Source organism: Dermacentor andersoni, chromosome 4 (assembly GCF_023375885.2).
Source record: "Dermacentor andersoni chromosome 4, qqDerAnde1_hic_scaffold, whole genome shotgun sequence".
Taxonomy (NCBI): domain Eukaryota; kingdom Metazoa; phylum Arthropoda; class Arachnida; order Ixodida; family Ixodidae; genus Dermacentor; species Dermacentor andersoni.
Genome location: NC_092817.1, coordinates 74,930,673 through 74,954,452, shown reverse-complemented (window position 1 = coordinate 74,954,452; position 23,780 = coordinate 74,930,673). Strand labels below are relative to the sequence as shown.

Genomic DNA, 23,780 nt, shown 5'->3' with positions numbered 1-23,780 from the left:
ACGGCTTTCCCGAGAACGCTGAATCTACTTGAACCCAGTTTGGTATTTTGGGGGCATTCTTTCCATAGCGCCTTTGCAACATTTGATGAATCCAAACAATTCTAGACCAATTTCTCAAGAAATATGATATGGACTCTTTGTTCCGCCTCTTCGTCGATCTCCATTTTGACAGACTTAAAATGGATAGTACAAAAACTAAACGCCTGGAATTCTGCCTTGTCATACGGTGGGCCGGTTCATATTAGAAGTTAACCGTGTTTATTCAGATATAGAAAGCGAGAGAGTGACGCCGTTACACCCTCTCTCACTTTGCTTGCTGGCTCACCTTAGGAATTTTAGTGACAGACGTTGTAGACACTCACATTACGTGTAATCTGCAAACTTATCGAACGCTTCACTTCTCGAGCATTTGTGTGCCATGGCACCTTTTTCTCTTTGCGATATTTATTGCGAAGTTGGTTGCGCCGAGCCTTCCGACATTTTCCCGAAATTATTGTGAACACTATTATAATGATTCTGTGGAATTTGTACAGTAAGTTAGCACGCCTTCCTGCCTTGATCGCTTGGTGCGCACACTGCTGATCACTCGTCAAATGTGCTTGTTCAATTACTTCTTTCGTTTAAGATTTCGTGTATTTATGCTACTGTGATTTTTATTGCTTTTCGTAGTGCTATTTGGCTCGCTGCCGGCGCACACGGATGGCGAGGCCGAACGATCAGTGATTGATCTCTGGTGCTTTTATCTTGCCTCCCACAACTAATCGTAAAGCAAAACTGAAATAAAAATACGGTTATTTGATCGAAAACTTTTTAGTAGTATTGTAAAAGTTACGGACACACAGCAGCTGTGCTGTAGTTGTAGCATATCTGCGCTGCTCCAAGAAAAAAGAAATTGCCACGTTGTCCGTTTAGAACCTACACCGTAAGCGTAATGCCAAAAATAAGTTTTTACACTTCAGGCGGTCTTTAATTTCTTCCTCAATGAATGTGAACAGCGCTTGGGGGCCGCTGGCTCCTCAATCCGCTGATCGGCCGCGAGATCGAGAAGAGTTGCCGCCTGGTGGGCACAGGCAGAACAACGGATAGTGTGGATTGCACCACGCGTCGTCTGCTAGGCAATAAGCGTTTACATGTGCTTATATGGCATGAATACCTCTAAAGACCTTGTATTCCGTGGTTGTAGCACAGTAGTAAACAGTGGTCTGTATTTCTTGACGGTGTATGCAAAACGGTTTATACTCGCGCTGTTTTCTTGGCGCTGTAGTAAGATCAAAGACTGCCCCGTGTCGAGCGCGTGATGTGTGCTCGTCGCACCCTCGTCTCGCCACAATCAGTTAAATTTTATTATCGCTTCTTATTTCGAATACATCGAAAAATAAGTTTACCTTGGTATACACAAATCAAGGCTGTCGGCGAGACGTGAATGGCGTGCTTTAGCGACTTATCAAATTGCGTTGATCACTGGGCAATCTCTATGACACCACGAAACATGAATGGGGTGGCGTGAATATCACTCAGCCGTAGGAAACGGAATCGTAAGAATGCAATCCTACTATGTCGCATCATACACGTCTATTACTATGACTGCAATATGAAAACTGCGATAATTCTATGATTCTAGCTTAATGTTTAGGCTACCAGATGTTTTCTTTTATTATGTGGTTCTGGTGCCACTGAGGTGAATACATTTTCCCCCGCCAATTAAGCACGGGCTTTTGCAATTTCATTTGGTGCTACAATGTCAAAGCTAAAATAGGATATTATATGAGGTTCTTGTTTGTAACGGCAGTCTCCAAACGCAGGACGTCATAACACTGAGTTTAAAGGCGGCTCTTTTAATTTCCTTTCACTCTTCATTGCGACTTTGTTAAGCTGGCAAAAGACAGTGGACACTATTAGCTGCAATCATCATCATCAGCGTATTTTTTTTGTCGACTGGAGGATGAAGGCTTCTCCTCCCAGCGATCTCCAAATACCGCTGTCTTGCGCTAGCTGATTCCAATCTGCGTATGCAAACTTCCCAGTTTCATCACCCCACCTAATATTCTATGCCGTTCTCGACTGCGCTTCCCTTCCCTTGACACACAAACTGTAAGTCTAATGGTTCACCAGTAATCTGCCCTACGTATTACACGGCCTGCCAAGCTCCATTTTTGATCTTATGTCAACTAGAATATCGGTCAAATGGCCGCTTGCTTTCTGGCCCACACCACTGTCTTCCCGTCTCTTAATGTTACGCCTAACATTTTTCGTTCCACCGCTCTTTGCACAGTCCTTAACATGTTATCGAGCTTCTTTGTTAACCTCCAAGCTTCTGACCCCTTTGTTAGCACCGGTAGAATGCATTGATTGTACACATTTCTTTTCAATGATAGTGGTAAGCTTCCAGTCAGGATTTGGGAATGCCTGCCGTGCGCACTCCAACCCATCTTTATTTTTTTGTAAGTTTCCTTCTCATGATCAGGTTCCCCTTTGAGTAATGAGCTATAAAAGCATATTCCTGCACAGACTGTAGAGGATGAATGGCAAACAAAAATTTTTGTTCCCCAGCCAGGCTATTGAACATTATCTTTGTCTCCTGCCTATGAGTCTTCAACCCTACTCTTACACTTTCTCGGTTAAGGTCCCCAATAATTTCTTCCAATTCATCCCCAGTGCTGCTGAACCCGACAACGCCATATGCAAACAAATGGTTGCTGAGATATTTGCCCGTGACCCTCACTGATAAGTCTTCCGAGCCTAATAGCTTGAATACTTCTTCTAAGTATACCGTTAATAGTTTTGTAGATACTTTGTCCCCTTGCCTGACTCCTTTCTTGATAGGTTATTTTCTAGCTCTCTTGCGGAAACGCAAGGTAGCCGTGGAATATTTGTAGATATTCTCCAAGATATTCACGTATGCCTCGTGCACTCCTTGATTACGCTGTGCTTCCATGGCTGCTGGTATCTTCACTGAATCAAATGCCTTTTCATAATTTATGAAATCCATATAGAGAGGTTGATTGTACTCCGGAGATTTCTTACTTACCGGACTGACGACATGGATGTGATTCATTGTAGAATATCCCTTCATGAAGCCAGCCTGTTCTCTTGGTTGATAGAAGTCAAGTGTTGCCCTGATTCTATTGGATGTTATCTTGGTGAATATTCTATGCAATACTGAGAACAAGCTAACGGGCCTATATTTCTTCAATTCATTAACGTCTTTCTTATGGATTAGTACAATTTAGCATTCTTCCAGCTCTCTGGTACACTTGACGTCATGAGGCATTACATGTAAAGGAGTGCAGGGTTTTCAAAAATAATGTCTCCTCCATCTTCGATTAAATCGACTGTAACAACATCTTGTCCTGCCGCTTTTCCCCGGAACATGTCTTGCAAGGCCATTCTAACTTCGCTAGCTATAAAAGGAGCCTCTGTATCCTGTTCATAATTACTTCCAAAGATGTTTACATGGCAGTTCTGGGCAGTGTACATGTCTGTATAGAATTATTCTGCTGTTTCTGCTCACTGTCACGTAGCAGCGACGGTGAAGAACACAGTAGCAATAACTGTGTATCACAAGACTAACCCTTTATTCAACGAACTTGTTTCCCTAAACCCAAGTGACATTCATAGCACAACGAGAGCAGCAAGCAAAGTCAGCGGTCGTTAAAAATCTGACCAGCGGGTTAAGCGCGTTGGCTTTTAAACATGACACGTCAAAGCTTTCAGCGCAATCGCTGATGCCCGCATGCGTTCTAGAAAGTACTACATATAGAGGTAGTGCATAGAGTCTTATTACACAAGGTTCTGCGAGAACATGCACAACAGATAGAAACAACGATGACATTCGAGTAAGTTCCGACACATGCAGGCGTGGCCTGCGCCGAGCGATAATGTTTAACATTCATTAGCCGGTGAAAAGCAGTCACCATAGAAATATTAACAAGTACACGTGTTAATATAATACAGAATTTCTGATCACATTACGCCGCTTATCTTTCAGTGCGTACATCTTGCCATGTCCTATGCCAAGTTTTCTTCCCACTGAATTTATGCAGCGGTCATTTCTTTACTGATTGCTCAATCTTTCCGACGTTGCAATTTTGAATATATCTTCCTTTATTCTTGTTTATCAATTCTTGTTATTAGCTGCAATAAAACAACCGAATAATTTAAACTCCTAAAATATTTACAACTTTGTCGCATCACTGTCGTGTGCATAACCGTGCAGAGGCAATAAAAACATCTCGTTTTAAGCAACCTGATGATTCTATTGACGTACTGTCACTCACAGTAGCCTTGTTTGCCTAATAGAACTCATTAACTGTTTGCATTTCACCGCGAATAAAGAAACAGAGATAAATTCGTAGAGTTGGTGATGTAGAGTGCTCAAAGTGTTCCTTTACTTTTGTTGCACTTGAATGGAGATGTGTTTAGAGCGGCTGAAATATCCGTAGAAAAGGAGGGATTAATTAACTGGCGCAACAATATTATTACAGTAGGTGGTACGCAAGCGAAACATGCTCAAAAAGAACCCGGAAACAGAAACTGTGTGGCTGAGTGCCAGTCACCGGTGGTGTGACAATTTGTTCTTCTTTCCAGTAAATAGAAGCGTTCTGCGCATTTTGCGCGAAAATGTACCATTGGAGGACAATACGACATCAGTCCACGCAGTCAGCGCGTTCCTTTCCTAGAAAATTGGGCCCAATCATTCGCAGCGGTACGCCGCCGTGTACATTTAGATTAGAACCAACTTGCCCGGAATGCTGCTCTCATTACATTTAGATGTACGCCGTCGACCGCCCATCCACACACGCGGTGACGGTGCTGCCACCTGTAGGTCGATATCGCGTCGAATAGACTCCTATGCGACCGTGATAATCCTAACTAATCGGTCCTTTAAGTGTAATTCAAAGGAATGTCGTCATCATGCCGGTGTGGTGTCGTCCTGTAGCCATAGCCGTAGTCCTGCTTTCGTGCCATCCGACCCTTCCTCAGTGCACGGTAAGAGGCAAATAATGCATTACGCCTGATGGCGAAAAATGCACATGACGACAATAACCGTTTATACTGGCATCCCATTTTTAATGGAGCGAAGACAGTCACCTAGCCTGCTTGAGTTAGCTTTTACTACATCCATTGCACTATAGATTATTGCCTATCTCTCCTTTATCTTCAATTTATTTTTATTAAAACCTATGTATTACATATTCTGTAGTGGTTCGTTACAGCCCAATACAAGACAAGGACACAAGAAGGTATGAAAACGACGACACGGCGCTGACTCTCAACTGTTATTTTATTGAAGATATGTATAACATATATATAGGTGCCAGTTTATAACCATGACATGCACGAGGCACATAGATGCATCGAGGCAACTGTGACAATCTGACGCATCTCTGACGAGTTCCCTCGATGCATCTCTGTCCCTCGTGCATGTTATGGTTATAAATTGGCACCTATATGTATCCTTGTCTTGTATTGCGCTGTAACAAATCACTATGAATCCCAACCAACTGGCCCAACTGGCCGTTTTGATACATATTCTGTAGTTCACTGGGCCTCTAAAGACCCCGACTGCACCAAACTGTTCCCTGATTTTTTTTATTTTTTTTTTCCCAAGAACGCTAAACGCCGCCTATGGGGGCGAAATGCGAAAACACCCGTGTACTTAGATTTAGGTGCACGTTAAAGAACCCCAGGTGGTCGAAATTTCCGGAGTCCCCCACTACGGCGTGCCTCATAATCAGAAAGTGGTTTTGGCACGTAAAACCCCATAATTTAATTTTTTTAAACGCCGCCTACTTACTTCGAAGACTGACCAGTTGATGCCCCCATCCGTTTTAAACACCAGTGCTTCTGGAAGGTGGACGTTTTGTAGGTCTATGTTGGGTGAATATCTAACGCTTAAGGTACGACTCCGTTTTAACGCGACAGCGTTAAGGGCCCCTGTCGCAGAAAACACGGCGTCGGCGTCCTGTGTCCGGCGTCTGCGCCGACCGTCGTATCGGCAGAAAATTATTCCGAACCCAGAGTTGTGGTGTCTCTTCTTTCTGTCGTGTTTTGCGTGTCAATTTTCTCGCTGCTTTTCTCAGGTGTCGTGCTAGCCCAATTTCGCATACCCAATCACACAGACGCTCTGTGTAGCGTAATGAAGTTACTTAACTAATTGAATTTCTCAAAGTAATATACGTCAGAAAGAACGTTGCGTATGACTTACACCCAACCTACAGGGATGATGACATCGGATTGTAATTGTAATATACCAGAAAAGATCATTCTGCTACGCGGACACTCAAACAAAACCCTTTTCTAGCGTTTCTGCCATTCGTAGACCGGCCACGGCGTCCACGATTTGCGTGCTCCGGCGCGCGCGAGTCTTGGAGGACCCGGAGCGGCGCACCCGGTTCCTTGCAACACCTCCAGATGGCGGTAGCCTACGCCGCATTGTAAAGCCCCTCAATACCGCATTGCGGCGGGCCACGCAGGAGGCCGCGTTTCTACCAGAAAGGTCGCCTTCCTGCATAGCGTTTGGCACCAGCATTTCCCGGTAAACATTAAGTTACGTGAGCTGCAGTTGCCGGGAAGCATGAGAAGCAGACAGGGATCTTTGAATGCTATCGCGTTCCACTCTTAAAGGCGAAGCTTAAGCATTCTCCAACTTTTCTTGAAAATCAGTCTCACTTATGTAGGCTCGCTACCAACGCCAAGCTATACGCGCCATGTGGTGTATACGAGAAGAGGTAGTGTACATAACTGGCTGCGGTGAAGAGGCTAACTGTACGATGCAAAAAACAACAACAACAAAAAAGAAATTGGCAGTATCGCTCGAAGGGCTAAGCACTCACTACGAAACCAAGGTTTTGCGTTGCGCATGGACTTCTCGGACGGTGTTCTAACTATAAGCTGGTACGACTAACGCGGACACAACACACGCGGATGCGCCAAGATTTCTGGCATGCTTAAAGCATTTAGCACACCGCGTAGGGCACGGGCGCTACTTTACACTGCCCGTAGAGAGTCGCGACAGAAAAATTACATGACTTTTCATTTACATGACTTTCCATTGCATATCATTTTGCTCATTTGATATTTAACAGTCTGAGAAGATTCCCTCTTTCCCATCCCCAAGAGTATGGTAACCAACCAGACGCATCTCTGGTTAAGGTCTCTACTTTCTCTGTTTATTTCCTCCTCCTCCTTATAGACAAAAAGGCATGCGCTGCTGATGTTATGTTTCATTAAATATGTTTGCGGGCGGCCATTTTCAGAATTCTGAGGAATAATTGAGTCAAGAACGTAAGACCTAGTACTAACTTTAGTGTTTAAATAGCGTGTCAATATAACCTGCATATAGGGCATGGATAAAAATAAAGAGTACATATACCTAAATACACGCAGGAACGCTGAGAGCGACCGCGACGACGAAAATTCGCCTGGTGTGTCCATATAATTGCTATCGCAATAAGAACAACGGAGTCCGCTGAAGGAATGCTTCGCATTGTTTAAAATCTGGGGCACAACTGTAAACTTAACTACGGTACGCTGCCACCTCGAGGAAACATTTTCTGCTTATAGCTCCGGTGCCCGACTCATCGAAGAAGCCGGTAACAAGAGGTCACTCTGCAATGTGCGGCAGAGCAAGAAGTTACGATAGAAAGGGCCTGTTCATTTCTATCAGAGCATACCTGATAACAAGCCGCCGAAATCCAGTGACCTGCGGTAAATGCTGGATAGAGACGCACTGTGCACAGAAACCCCTACTCTTCTGCTTCAAAGAAGCCTTAGGAGGTGGTACGCTTGAAATCCACTCTAAAAAGAAGCAACGTGTCGGTAGAGAATCAATATTTATGCACTCCGCTGTCGTACTAAAGCACACGTCGCCGCGTAATCGATGCACTTCGAACGCACGCTATACGGGGATGAGGCCGTGGTACCATTACACTAACGACGTGGCAACAACAGAGAAGAGAGCAGCTGTAGCAATAATAAAAAAAACAAAGAGAAAGAAAAGAAAGAGAAAAACATCGAAGTCCCGAATTTGCCGTACGCCACTAATTTGCCGAAAGCAGCAGTCTCCCAGCTGCCGTCGGTAGCGGTACACCCCGGCCGATGAACGCCCATGCTCTGGCGTACCGATCAATCGCACCCTTTTTGCCGGTGACCACTTGAGGCGGCAAAAATAGTGACAGCAAGCTTTTTGGCAGAGTTCGCCCAAGGCGCTAATTACCGCACAACCCCTGGGGGCTTTCGCGGATCACCAATCTATCCGGTTTGAGGCGGCCGTGTTTGTTTGTTCGCCGCACTCGCGGGAAGAGGAGGATCCCGAAGCGCATGACGTGCATACTTTGTACTCGCTCGAAAAATACGTAAAAAAACAAAGAAAAAAAGCAAGAGAAAGTTACGGCTACAGGCGAGCGTTCGTCATGAACGGATGAGGGTAACACACTCCGCCGGCGCGATTCGCTCAAGATACACTTTCACGGGCAATTAGCTGTTGCATTATTAAGTATGAATAATGAGGCGCGCATTTAGGGATGCCCGAGAAATCCTCTTTTCTTAACCTAAAACAGTTACAATACGGCAAAGCACGAGAGAAAATTTAACCAGGCAGTTATGCCGAAAGAGCACAGTTATACAGAAAGACCTCAAATAATTCCAATAGCATGAATACGCGATATGCTGCTACCGGAGATACCTGTCGAGGGGCGCGGCAGGGAGCGAACATTTGGCGCGGTTATATTTACGAGATAGCGTTTTCTCACTTTTGGGGGCAGGGCGTCATAGAGAGTGGTCCTGTTAGTTTTGGGCGTTAGTGCTTTGCAACCGTACCTGTTTTTCCGTATGCGGTGACGACCGACGTGATCGTTAAACAGGCGGAAACAATTAGACAAACAAAATCATGAGCCACTCCCCTCTGCGAAGGTCGATGACCAGCGAAGCTGTTTAGCGCACGACACAGAGGTGACACAGATTTTCGAATAAAGGTACGAACCCATTCACCGCGACTTTCACATATATTCGCGTGGACGACGGGGCCGCAACCGCGGTAGAGCGAAAGGAAAGTAGATACGCAAGCGCTTGGGACAAATAGAGATGGTTGCGAACGTACAGATGGTCGACGCGGGTCAAAGTGTAGTATCTGTTCTTATCAGCTCAATATCTGATACGGACTATATTTGGACCCAATATATTAAACTTATTTTTGCAAGCTGGCGGAGTGCTTGAAGCCTGCTTCACCTCCGCCGCGGTACGGCCGGTATTGCACTATCTCCGCGATCGGCCCACGAATCTTGCACACGCAGAACAAGAATGCACGGAACTCTAGCCATAAACAGCTTCGGTGTAAAAACAATTGTATCTCATATGTGAGAGGATACTCAACCCGTATGCATTATCTTTACTTCAGTGCAACCCATTAAGCTAGTGTTTACACTGCATGATCAGACACTCCGTGCATCCTGCAATGTTCTTTCTATTTTCGCTATTGGAACGGAAATAAAGGAAATTGATTAGGTCACCTTATAATGATGGTGGTAACTTTTTCAAATACCCGCCGTGGTGCCTCAGTGGCTATGGTGTTGGGCTGCTGAGCACGAGGTCGCGGGATCGAATCCCGGCCACGGCGGCCGCATTTCGATGGGGGCGAAATGCGAAAACACCCGTGTACTTAGATTTAGGTGCACGTTAAAGAACCCCAGGTGGTCGAAATTTCCGGAGTCCTCCACTACGGCGTGCCTCATAATCAGAAAGTGGTGTTGGCACGTAAAACCCTATAATTAAAAGAAAACTTTTTCAAATAACAACAGTAACTAAGAAACGTTAAAAGATGGGAAGAAAGGTCACAGGTTAATGGAGCACATCAGCCGCTTCATTAATGTAAACGACAAACCGTTACCGACTTCGCTGTAGTTCCAAATGCTCGCCTGACGACTAGTTCTCGAATATGGCGAAAAAAAGTATATGTCCATAAAATGTTCGTGAACCACGCAAATATGAAGTGGGCAATCCGAGCAATGACGCTGCACTTCAACTTTTTATTAGCTAAATATTTCCGGTTTTCAAAAAATGCGAGAAAGTTAACGTTCAAGAGAAAAAGAAATTAACCTCGGCTTTTCGGAAGTCGTGTATTCACACACAAAGCTTCGAAAAAGCCCACATTGGATTGGTCATTATGGGAGCCAATATTCTGGATGCCAGAGATACGGGCAGACTTGTTGTAATCGCCATACCAGCAGCAAAGTTTGTTGGCTCATTTTTCTTTCTTCTTATCTCGCTTTTCGTGTTTGTTTCCAGAACAGCATACTCCAAGTAACGCTCTATCGATCCGTGGGCGCCCGGAAATATGGTTGGCGGGCCCCACACACGACGGCTTTCATTAGAGCCGCCGCTGGCAAAACAACGCTCTCGAACCATATTCGAACTTTGAATGCGGGGCGCCTTCACTATCTCCACAAACGATCTCCATTTTCCGGAGTGAAACTGAGCAAGAAAACAAAAATGGATGCTGAAAGCCTAGACGCATGATACTATAAGATAGAGAGAGCAGGGCGCATGCTACGCGAACACGGCGCGAATATGCTATATGCTCGACAAAAGTACAGCGCTGATGGTATAATATAAGTACGTATGTACAAAAGGCTAATACAACAACGGTGGTAGCTGGAGTCGTTAAACCGGAAATACCGCAGGCTCTCGAAGGGGGCGGCGAAAATCTACCCCGAGATTTATGCATTCATATTCCCAGTCGCCCGCCGAAACAGCTTGTTTTCCTTTTTCTTTTATCGACGTTCGTGCTGTACTGGTTTTATTCGTTAGTTGTTTCTTTCTTTCTCTCTCTCTTTCTTTCTTTTTCAGCAGTACGGCGTCGGCGATAATGCGCAGATACGTATCGGAGGATAAAAACGAATAGACGAAACAGTGGTGAAAAAACTTTGACCAATACCAAATACCGAAGTGCAACTCCAGACAAGAAGGGAGAGGAAAAAGAAAGAAAGAAAGAAAGAAAGAAAGGGCGCAAATGGATAGAACCGAGTTGCGAAACAATGACACGTATGTAACACTGATGATGCATTTTTGAATAATGGCGCCGAACGAAGCGTAGCAGAAAGGAAGCATTTCATTTCGGCACCGTAGTTAGGCTTTGGTTTGTTTTCTTGTAAGGCAAAATGGGCGGGTGTAGGGGTTGGGACGCGGGAGGAGGGGGGGGGGGGTAGACACGGTGATGACGGCCGACGATATAGCATCAAAGAGAACGGAGGCGGCCGAAAGACAGAACCCGGAGAAAAAAAGGAAGGAAATAACTCCCTAGCTCGCACAAAAAGAGTCATCTGCATATTTCGCGAATGAAAATTTGCATTCGGCCGGCAAGAAAGGCGCCTGCCCTGACTGCCGAAAAGCCAGAACGACAGGCAGGTTCGAAAGCAGCGGCAAAGCTACTTCGGGGGAAAAAAAAGGGGGGGGGGGGGGACGGCGGAACAATGTAATAACCGCTAGAGATGGAAACACAACGTTGGAGAGAGCCCGCGAAACGAGTTTGCTCCTATACGGGTATACAAGGGCGAGCTTTTTATTTTTTATTTTGCATTCGCTCGTCATTTGATGATCATTACAACTTCGACAGCGGGGGTGAGGTTGATGCGCCTTGTCCGCGCGTAATCGGCCGCCCAGCCTGGCGCATCCCGACGCCGTCCCCCGCATCGGAGGAGGACGACTCGGAAGAGCAAAATCAATTTGGTAACGAGTGCAGCGCTATATGCCATAAGGCTTAGCACTGAGGACTGAGCAGCGGCACTCGTCTGAACTCACGCGAGGAGGAGTTGCATGTGTGTGTTTGTGTGTCTGTGCGTGAGAGAGAGAGAGAGAAGGGAGGAAGAAGAGGGAGATAGGAGTTGTAAGAGAGGGAGAGACGGAGAGACAATGAAAATACAGAAGCCTCGGTTCGCCGGCTGCGCTGCCAATTTCCCGAGGGACTGACCGACCCGCGGCCGCTCCTATAGTGGAGTTAGCGCGGCGCGGGGACCGAATTTGCATGCGGACCAGCGAAATAAAACAGGCTAACTAAAACCTGCGCGGGCGCGAGTACGCCGTGTCGCTCGCTCCGTCTGTTGCTGCTGCTGGCGCGAGGGCGATAAGCGGGCCGGATTGGCGCGGCGCCGATAATGAATGGCGGCGGCGCGCACCGTTTCCGTCGGGACGCACGGGCGCGCGCAAACAAACAAGCGATGCACTGCGCCGGCGGCGATCCGTGGTGACGCGATGAAATAGCGCCCGCTAATGGTGCGCGAGAGTGCGCGGGTCACGCGTGGAGTGTGTGCTTATGACGGCGGTGTATGGCCGCTCGGGCGCGCAGTTTCGATATCGCCGCGGTGTGGTGCGGGCTCGGACAAACGCGCGGTGGAAGTAAATCTAAACTGGAACGCATTTCTGAGAACGCTCGTGAAAGGGCGATGAATATCGTGTGTATAGGGGGCTTCGTGGCGCTGCTCGGAGATTTGCGTATGAATGACGGCTGCACTTGAGCTGTTTGGCACTTTCTGTTCTTTTACAAACAGAGCAAGAAAAAGTAATACAAAGGAAAAAAGAACAGAGATACGGTTTTGCCTCTCTCTTTCTCACGTCTGTTTTCGCGCTGCTTCTTGCCGTGTTGGGTTATTTAAGACTCCGACACAGGACGATCCAAATTCAATGTAAGCACGTTTCAAGCCTGCGCCTCTGCAGCAAGCGAGGATCAGTATAGGCTATAATGTGTATCAAATTCATTACACTCTTGCTGAACATCTGAGGTGAAACGACATGCATTAACATATGTCAACTGCGAAAGCCTTGAGAAACCATTTAGGACGAGAAACTGCTTAAGGTAAGCGTAAGTGCATGTGTTCACGCAGAACAAGTAAGCGGCAGAGAGTGCGTGCTCTTGCCCGACGCAATAGAGAAGATATAAATTTTTCGTTTTTAACGTTTTCGTTTTTATCGCACGCGAACCTCTTTGTTTCACTTAAAGTGCGTCGAAAGTGCGTGTTCTGTTCTGACTCAATCTACTGCAACTTCGTTCTGGTTCCGTTCGGAGAACAGTTCCAGTCCTGGGCGCTTTGTCCTGGGATTCAGCTCTCGTTGCTGGTATAGGTCGGCAAAATAAACGAAATTCACTCAGGCACACTCACAAAATATGTTTGCTGCTTAGGTTCTCCGTTACTCGGGCTCGGACTCACCAGAATTCTACTCAGCTCAGGTTTTGGCTGCTCTGCAACACAGAATAGTCCACCTTTACCAATAAATAATCTACTACACCTTAGCAGATGCCGTCATAGTTATTGAGATCAAGGCGTCATCACCATTCATATTTCATTTTTGCGACTTTCCTAGCATAGCGAGCCTCCTTTGAAGGTAAGAGTGAAATTTTTTTGAATAATGTAAGCGTAATTTATTAATACAGTTCATCCTATCTTTCTCTTCACTGTCCCATTAGCGTTCACAATGTGGATTTCTTCTTGGGCGCATAGGCTCTTTCTCTGCGCTAATTCTTTCTTTTCGCTCCTTTATTTCTTTATCCAGTATAGCAGAGAATCAAACCGGATATGTCCATGTATAGTGTCCTTGCCTCTACACTTCCCTCATTGTTTCTGTATAAAATGCCCTACGATGTGCCAGAACGCGCAACGAGGTCGCGCAAATTGGCAGGCTCTTTCTCGGCCCCGCATAGAAAATACAATAAGCGAACGGCTTCAGACAAGGTGCAGTTTTGAATAATATGCATATATCATGAAAAATATTTCTTTGCCTTTCTTTCAGCATATTTGCTAATTTCATAGCGGTGCTTCGCAGCGAGAAGTTGCAACGTGTTGCCAGAGATTGGGGGACTACATCCCTCAAAAGGCTAGTGAATTCACCTTCACATAGAACAAGGCAATGAGCTGGGAAAATCACGCAGAAATATAAACGGGCAAGTAAATGAATTCCGGTGTTTCATGTGCCAAAAACTACGATTGGATTATGAGGCACGCCGTAGTGGGGGACTACGGATTAATTTTGTCTACCAGGGAATCTTTAACGTGCCCCCAATGCACGGGTCACGAGCGTTCTTGCATTTAGCCCCCATCGAAATGCGGCCACCGTGGCAGCGGGATTCGATCCCGCGACCTGGTGTTTAGCAGGGCAACACCACAGCCGCTAAGCCAGCGCGACGGGTACAAGCCGGTAATTGACGTCGATGCTCGGTGATATAACAGTATTTCAGTGATATAACAGGATTTGATCACAAGACGATTAAACTGTTCTATATTAAAGTAAGATGAGATAGGCTGCATGCAAGAACAAAGGCAGCTGTATACGCGTGGTGGCCAGGTACCCTTCATTTGTGCTTGCTTCCATTATCCTCAGATTCTGGTCACATAGCTGGTTTACTAATGGCTTAGTGTAGGGCAAAACTTGAACAAAGGACAAGGAAAGGGAAACACGGATAGGCCCTTATTCGTGTTGCTCGTCCCATGTCCTTTGTTCAATCTGTGCACTGCACTCAGTCAATGGAGCACAAGCTAGCCAGAACCTGCGCGTTGCATTAGTAAGACAAACCTTTTAATTTCTTTTAACGACCTGCTCCCCTCGACAATACAGCTTACACTGTTTGCGTATATCGGTGATAAGAACTACTGGTCACAGACTGGAAATGTATATGTTATCACGAACGTAATAACGTAAATGGTCTTCAGGACGTAAATAATGACAGTATTAGGTGATCTAATTATAATACTCACCGATGATAATAAGCCTGGCAACCGTTGTGCTCCGGAAGAGCTTTCCGGTGAGCCTGTGCTTGGCTTGGCAGTAGTATTTGCGGTGGCTGTCCGAGGTCGGGTCCACCTTGCGGACGTGCAGCTCCCCGGATGAGAACACCGTGAAGCGACCACCTACAGAAGAGAAAGTGACGCACTCGTGAGTTACAAAAGCGAAATCCATGAAATTAACGTCAGTGCGGCAGGAGGTGCCGAGATTAGGCTTTACTGCTCGAAGAGGGATTGGTCTAGAGCCAGTTTCACTGGCAGCTGCTTAAGAATAATTGGTTTAGAGCCTTGTTTGACTGAAAGTTACTCTATGCAAGAACAGCTACGAAAAAGGGAGAAAAACAAGCGGTGGATGAAAACACTTGTCTTGGCAGGCGTTGTGCCCCTTCCGGTGGCAGTTGCCAGCCTGCTCCTCGCTTTCCCTTTCCTGATACCTGTGTATATGTGTATATGTGTTCAAAACAAATAATAATAATAATAATAATAGTCGATCGATCAATCAATGCTAACCTGCTGAAAAAAATCGCATGCTCTACAATCTGCATTTCAATATTCCCATATGAACATATTGGGTGTTTCAGCGAACATCTTCAAATTTATTTTTAAGTTGCCTGTGGCAGATAGCATAATTCTAGTCCATGAGCTGGTGTACTCGAAGAGGCGGACATGCGCAAAGAATTGGAATTCATAATTGACTAAGTAAAGAAAAATCACAAATTCTGTTTTTAAGTAATTACCTTATGGCACATATTTCAATTTACAAATTCTAGCCGGGTAGTTCGCAAGGTGGATCCACTTGCAACGAATTCACAGAATGACACCAATTTCGAGATATTACCTGAGAGGGCATGAACAAAGGCCGGGTAATAGCCTTCTGTGGTTCCATCCTCACTGCACCAGTGCGCTTGCAGTTCCGTTGATTTCGAGAAATCTCCATTAATTCCCGAACTTTACAAAGAAATACACTGATGTTCCGTTACTTTCGTGCTTCAATGCATAAAACAACATTTGTTAAGAAAGTAAGGGGAACTACGGTGCATTTTTTACCGTAAGTTTGACGGCGCATATCTCGTATATGGTGTCATCCACACAATTCTTTTAAACTGGATATGCCTTGCAGCCTCACTCGCTAGAATTAATAAATTGCAATATGTGCCATAAGGTCATTAGACAAAAACTCAATTATGCATTTCAGTCGATTATGCATTTCAATTTTCTTGTGCAAGTAATGTCCGCCTCTTCGAGTAGAGCAGCTAATGGACTAGAACTGTGCCATCTGCCACAGGCCATTTCAAAAACTTTTTAATGTGTTCGCTGAAACACCCTATATAGGCGTGCAATATGCAAACGCATATGTTCCGATATATTCCATAGGATTATCGAATATGGGTGTTAAGGGCCATATGCTTACCTTTCAATGTATATGTCTTTCGGGGTTCTACAGAGCGATATCCGAGTCACGGAATAGTATAGCCCATGCTTAACAACACCCAGTTTTGGCCGTCATGACGTACGCTGAGAGTACTGGTGAGTATGTCTGTGCTTGCTTTAACCGAAATATAGTGCACAGTGTCATGTCACCGAACTGCAGCCAAACATTGGTTTAGCGAGCAGCAGTTCACAAAGCGAATCTCTGGGAACTAAGGCGTTCGCTTAATCTATGGTTCGCATTAACTAAAAGCATTGCTTGTCCTGCAGAAAAAAAAAAGGTATAATCTGTGAAGATCAAGCCGAGTTATTGTCGGAACTGCCTAACCTTCCCGTGCCATTAGTCGACACCGGATGCTTGTAATCTATTACATTCAAGATAGATATACACAGCTCCCGAGGTTCTCTCCCAGAGCTTCCTTCCAACGAAAAGCAACATTCCCGGGCTTTTCCATCAGATCGCCCAGAAGGGTAATGAATGATGATGAGATCACGTAAACTGCGAGTCTTGTAAATGGCACCTGCAGTGATTCGAGGCCAGGCAGCTAGTCGGCGTCTTAAGCGTCGCGCAGCTCAAGGGGCGGCGAGCACTTAGGCGAAGCGAAGAACAGAGAAACCCATTAGGCCAGACGCCGCCATCAAGCGTGCTTCAAAAGCGATTACGCCATCGCGTGCACGTGTGTTCGCACCATTGCCCTGAGGCAGGGGCAGCTATTGTGTGGAAGCCCTCCACATTAGGCGAGTCGAGACTGCGGTTAATGCATCACTTTACAAGACGAGCGAGCACCGAATGCTGACGAGGAAAGAAAGACGGCTCTATGGAGCACGCAGTGCGTGCCTAATTGTTGAGCAGTTAGACATTACGATTGTCGAGCGTTGAAACAGTAACGTAGCCGAATGTTTCAAAAAAGGCACTTTTTGTTCTCGAAAGAAACCATTACGGTCTCGAGAAGAAACCTGAGAGCTCATACGCCTTGGAGGCGCTATCACGAGCGTCGCGCTGTTGTCATTGTTAGTTTGCGGACTAGCAAAGCATGGTTATCGAATTTCTCTATCATCAGTGTGCCTTCTATATCTGAAACAATGGAGGTACCGACACTTACAATTTATTAATGACCAACTTAAATAATGACCAACACACAGTGTCCTTTAATTCCATCCCAAATAGTGCGAGGGCAGTTGCGGATTCTTCAAACCCCCTTTCCGGCGCTTGTATTGGAAAAGAGCCCTATCGCAGCGTACCTTATTACGTTTAGAAGCTTCATCGCTAGTACACGCTTTACTGCACTGTTACCGGCTCATTGCTACAGCTAACGGCCCTGTTGACGCCAACTGTGCATGAGCACCATGGCGAGGAACAGCACGCCATAACACGCACCACCTTGTTGGAACTGGTGACGGTTGCCGCAAAGGGGCAACAGTATGTTAAGGCGTTATTTGTATCCCTCCTCGAGATAAGCTTAACTCACACGCCCAGGTTCTCTATCTCAGGGTGGACATGGCGACGCTAATAAAGAAGACATCACAGTGATCCTTATAGGCCCGTTGAAGCAACTCGCTTCGTCACTCGCAAAGCTAGGACGTGACTGTGCGTACGATGACGAGTATGCGATAAACAACAAGAAAAAAAAAGAAAATAAGGAAAATATAGCGATGCATCTTCCTTAACTGTTGAACGCATAGTCTCGTTTCATGTTTTCATTCAGTGAGATTGTTTAAAGTGATTCCACTAGTAAAACGCATAACGTTCTATGCCTGAGAACATGCGCACTGTTTCTTTAAAAAAGTGTCGATTCAAAGGATTTTAGCGCTAACATGGCGGCCAGTCTGAGTGAATAATGTTCAGGAATTTCTTTTCCCTTAAATTGCGCAAAAACAATTCTAGTGATTTTCCGCTACAATATCTTCATCTTACAAGATTTTCGTTTTGCCATCTCACAATTACATGTTGCGCTAATCAAACGAGAGAAGGTATGCGTTTGAAATGTTCACATTCTTGTTATAAAGTTAATTATAATGAAACACTTTTAGTGTGTTCGAGTACAAAAAATAATAAGCTTTTGGGACATGCCTTGTAGCGGTTGTCCTTTTGCGTGAACGCTGGCTAAGAAACTCGGTGTCTTTTCTCCTGCGTAACCTCGACGAAGCTGAAGCAAGCTCTTCCAGGTAACATACCGTAACATCTACCTTCAGCAGAGAAATCTAGCCTCAACAGAGTTGAGACTAAGTGGCGTGAAATGTATCATCCACTGTATAGGCGTGATAGAAAATGGCGGCGTCATCGTTTCACTGAAGAACCTTGAAGGCCGACAGAAATAACAAAACAAGATATTAAAAAAAAATGTAACGGAAAAACAGTTTTATAATAGAGGCCGCAAAATTGAGAGATGGTGGGCTCTAGTATCAAAAACGCCTCTTTCCAGCACAGATATTTTCAGTGCGACAGCTGAACGGGTGATGTAGAAAGAAAAGAAAAGGAAACGGTTAAAATAAAAAGCGCGAAATATGGGCAAATGAGGAAGGAAGTGCGATGCCAAGCTCACCATGACGCAGTGCGAGGACGGCAAAGCCGGTCGGCAAAGCTGTTGCCGGTTGCGAAGAGAAGGCCAACGTTCGGCCGCTGGAGCGCACTTACAGAGCGCCTCGGCGAATGCGCAAGAAGTGAAGAAAGCGCGCGTAACACGCAATGTACAAGAGGACCCAGGAATACCATCGCTACTTCCTTCCATTCCAGCAGCTCTTATTTCTCGGCCGCTGTCGTCGTCCTCTTGCACCCATCTCGGGAAAAATCTCGGTGGACGTGGCTATGTACGGCGGGGCGCTGCCGAGATCCAACACGGAATAAAATTTCCTGGATTTTCCGTCGCTATATGGCGCGCGTACGCTTGGAGCGGGGACATTGATCATACTCAGCGGGGAGACGTCTCGCCCTAGCGTTTTCTTATTTGCTTCTCTTTTTTTTTTCAACAAAACTGCGCTTTCCTCATTTCCTATAGGGTCTATTTGCGATACAAGAATTCAGCGCTTTTTATTTTTTTTTATTTTGCTTTTCGTTACGTTGATCCGATACGCGTTTCTTTTAGCTTACTTGCAGTGCTTTATTCAGGCCCTGCCCAGCAGGCTCAGTTCTGAGGGAACAAACACGAAGCGAAATTCAGGGAGTCGTGCGCACTTGTCGCTGCGATGCGGCCCATCGACATGTCCTGTCGCTACGTCATGTCAATGCACATTTCATATACAGCTGCTCGACGTGGTTAGAGAAAGAGAGAGAGAGAGAGAGAGAGAGAGCTTTTTAGTGAATCCTCGGGGGGGTTTCTGGCGGCTTGCCTAGTCTGCCACTTCGTACTGGTATGGTCAAAAATGAAATGATATGCGCGCTGCGCATCACAAATACATAACATACACACCACAATACTGGACAAATTGAACTACCTAATTAGCCCCAGTGTTTCTAAGGAAGGTTAGCCACTTGCGGCTACTATATGGCCAACCAAAAACCATCGTATTTGTCGACGAGATACTGAGATGGTGTGTCCTAGTAGTGTTTTTTCCGCATGCCTTCTCGCAGTTACGTTACAGTGATTGCATGAGAAGGGAAATTGTCGCGAGGCATGCAAAGGGGTGGTAATTATGTGTTTAACACAGAATCAGTTTTCATTACGCTGTTTTCTTTCGACTACCCTGAAACCAATCCAATAATAGCTAACCTGCCACTACACTACACATAGAGCAGCGCGGACGGTATTGTGATGTGTTTTGGAGTGACCAAACAGGTTCCCAAACCATATGAATAACTTTGAAAGGTGACAATGCGGACACGAGAGGGACTCGTTGTCCAACTCGCAGCATCTTTGCACAAGCCGTATATGGTACGTCGGCCACGTGTTTGAGACGTCTCGCCGTTTCTCTAGTTCCCGCCTATCTCGCTACGCACTAAGGAAAATAGCACCTAATGAGAGCAGCATTCCGGGCCAAGTTGGTAATCCATTACTCAAGTGTTATTGCGCAACAAAAAAGACACGGTAGTAAGAGACGAAGAACACAAACCATGCGTTTGGTGTGTGTTCTTATTCTCTTACGTTCGTGTCTTTTTTGTTGCGCAATAATATTCGGGGAAAATAGCACCCTTAAGGGAGTTTTCTCGTCTCTATAAACCACCCCCTTAAACTTATAAAAATATGGTGTTGGGAGAACTAATACACCCATTTGAACGGGCGATTTTTTTGTAATTTCACCCTTTTTTCTTATATCTGTGTTGCCCAAATGTACAGTGTCTTTAGCTTTTACAGCGCTTTCTTTTATTCTAACATTACCTTATCCTTTCGGACATTCGCTGAAGTAATTGCGAAGTGTGTTTCGCGACATTTATAAAAAGATTTATGTCAAGAAAGAAATGCCGTGTAGCTCGGATTCAAACTGTGGACGAAACGATTGCCAGGCAGAAGCGTTACCACTTCACCACAACCTTTTTGTTTCGTTGCATCATTGGTATGATTGTAAACCACGTCATGACAAATTCATATGTTCACAGCTGGCTCATAAATCAAATGTCGCATAAATGGATTGAGAAATTATTTGTTAGACGTCTGAATAACTAAACAAAGTTTAAGTTGCTAAAAAACAATCAATTTGGCGACCGCCCTGGTACTTCTACTAATCTAGCTGTGCTGTCTACATAAAAAAAGATGTATAAATTAGGGAAACTTAATCGGATCTGTTTTTTTAGACTTCAATAAAGCTTATGGCGCGGTTAACCACCAAGTCTCGTTTAATAAACTTGAGCCTTATGACATAACCGTTCCTGCGCTAAGATTCTTAAAAAAATAATTACTTGACCGGTCATACACAGTACATGTAGCAAGTACTTTCTCTGTAAAAAAATTGTATTAACCAGGGTGTACCACAGGAATGACTCCTAGGTCCTTTGCTTTTCGCTGTATATAATAAAGATCCTCCGGATTCTGTTAACTCCTTCAACTGCGTTCATTGCGTTTTATATGCTGATGACACAACCATATCTTCTAATAAATCTATAGCTGCTCTTACTTCAAAGTTAAATATTGCATCGAGTAACATCATGAAATGGTGTAGCAACAATTACTTAGTTCTTAATCCTCTAAAAACTAAATTTATGTTGTTTAAAAGGGCTCAGAGGCCTTTAACTGTTATTCCTGAAGTGAAGCTTGGAATTCATTCAATTCCCGTTTGCAACGATGTTACTTTTCTTGGCATACATCTTGACCCTAAGCTTACATTTTCCTGTCCCTTCCGAAATCTCAAGCAGGAGACTGCGTTTAGTATCCGTACATTAATCAAAGCTCGTCTTTTTTTTTTTCGTGAGGCTCTGCGAGCGCTGTATTTTGCTTTCATTCATAGGCACAGTAATTACGGTATTGTTTCATGGGGCAACACGTACGCTTGTCACTTATCATCAATTCAACATATCCCAAATCAGTCAATACGCATTATCACTCCATGTAATCCTAGCTCCATGTAATCCGACGCCTCTGCGTTACTTCGCGTGTACAATATCTTGCTTGTCAATAATTTGTTCCAGTTCAGCATACACGTCTTTGTCAACAAGTTGCTCCATAACAACCTTTCGTTTCCGTTCATTGCAGCTGACCTTTTGCAGAATAAAAATTTAGCAAGATTTGCGGCTAACAACAATTTCTTGTTACCCATGGTTCATACCAATTACGTTAAAAGAAAAAAAACATCTGTGTTCGCTGCAATTTTTCTTTGCAATGAATTACCGTTAACTATAATACACTGTATTTCTCTTGAAATCTTTAAAAATTACCTCAAGTATAATAATCAGTTATAACTACTCTATGATGCTGGAGGTGAATCTTTGACTTCTGCCTCCCATTTCACTTCTTGCGTTTCATCCATGCTTTATCCCGGCTTTCTTTTATGCCGTGCTTTATCGTGTTGGTTTGTTTCTAAATGAAATGTATAATAATGTATTTAATCTGTCGATGTTATTTGATGATAACGCTCATTTGCGGTGTATAGGCATCAACGCTGTTATTAACCGAAGGTCCTACTACAGTTCTTTCCACTTTGGGACCTTCGTCTGCATATTTGTGATGTCGCAACTACTTTTTTGGAACCAACAAATCTGAATCCGAATATGCAAGCTTCCATACGGGACACCCAATCGGGTACACACTTTCGCTCTTTTTCCACAACGCCGACAAAACTACAGGGAATAACACAGCACCTTAAAAGTGCAGTGGCAGCGCCTGCTGTACCGGTCTCTGACTGCGCGTTCCGACAGCCTGGTAGGGCTGCGGCATAGCAGAGATTGAAGGACTCGGGTAATAGCTCATCACCGATGCTGGCGCCCGGCGGCGCATTGTCACCGATGATCGAGTTGTGCGGCCGCCTCGGGACTTCAACGTAGGCTGCGTTGCGATAGCTGTCCTCGGGTTGGAATTTGATTTTGGTTAGCTGTTCTTTTATTTGATTTGACCCCGCCCCCACATGCCACCATCGGCCTTCACTGTTGCCGCCTCGCGTTAACCATTGTGGAACTACCCTTAAAGGGCCCCTCACCAGGTCTGGCCATTTCGAGCTGACAAGTGCAGAGCGTACAATGCGCGCTAACGATCGTGTACGCAACGTATAGCATCGCTACGCGCCGCGGAAATATCTGAAATTTCAAACCGAACGCCATTTTCCCTTCTCCTCGCGGCCGCCGCGTTCAAAGCATGGGGTGACGTACACGTGCTAGTGCGCCTACACACATGTGATTGTGCTGTGACGTCGATTGTAGTGACACGTGACTTCATGAATTATTCAAGGTAACATCAGTTATTTGTGCAATCTGCTGCTTCAATAGACGAATTAAAGTTTAAAGAAATAATAAAACACACAAACCGAATGCCTGCGCTTTCTTGGTTTACCTCGCGCCGCAGCAAGAGACATGTACTTCCGCTTTGTCTGCTTGTTCGCACGTCGTGCAATCGCGCACGCAGACACCGAAGCTATCTTATTTTCTACCGTGTTTCTGCGTGCGATCATGTTCTGTGATCTGCTTATGTCTGCCTCATTATTAGTGTAGCACTGACTTATACCGTTAGTCAGGAGTAGTGGTGCATACGGCGCAATATCGTGCGCTGCGCGCAACGATACAATCGCAACAGCTCGCGCGCGACGCCGTCACCGAAAGTACGCCGCGCCGCAAGAAAGCCAGGAAAAAAAATGAAGGCTCGCCCATGACGTATGCGTCACGCGGTCCTCGAGTTCCTGTATGGGAGAACGCAGGGAAGAGGTCTCTCTCTTGGTAGTGGCGCTCGCCTCCATAAATAATGGGTTCGCGGCACTGAAATACTTCTGCCTCAACTATTAATGAACCGACTTGAAAACATTTTGCGGCAGAACGCTCCCTAGAGGACACGTAACAACCTCCAGCGTATAATCGAAATTCGCTATGTGGCCTGGTGAGGGGCCCTTTAACAGCTTCGCTGTAGATGCATGCGCTTTTTGCGGCAGCAATTCATAGCCATCGTTGACATGGGAAACATCGCGGTAATAGCTAATAAGCGCACGAATGATTCATATTATATAAAATGATTG

The 23,780-nt window shown here is 45.3% G+C and overlaps 1 protein-coding gene and 1 non-coding gene across 2 annotated transcripts in view; one reads left to right on the top strand and one right to left on the bottom strand.

Annotated features, from left to right (window-relative positions):
• LOC126536325 (cell adhesion molecule Dscam1-like) overlaps nucleotides 1-23,780 on the bottom strand; it is a 400,621-nt gene that overhangs the window by 145,227 nt on the left and 231,614 nt on the right. Inside the window, exon 4 of the mRNA XM_050183244.3 lies at nucleotides 14,742-14,894. Within this exon, the coding sequence (XP_050039201.1) occupies nucleotides 14,742-14,894 (153 nt within the window). The remainder of the gene's footprint in view (nucleotides 1-14,741; nucleotides 14,895-23,780) is intronic.
• Nucleotides 9,099-9,281, top strand: LOC126537204 (U2 spliceosomal RNA). The gene has a single exon (XR_007600758.1). It is a non-coding gene; the product is annotated as a U2 spliceosomal RNA (small nuclear RNA).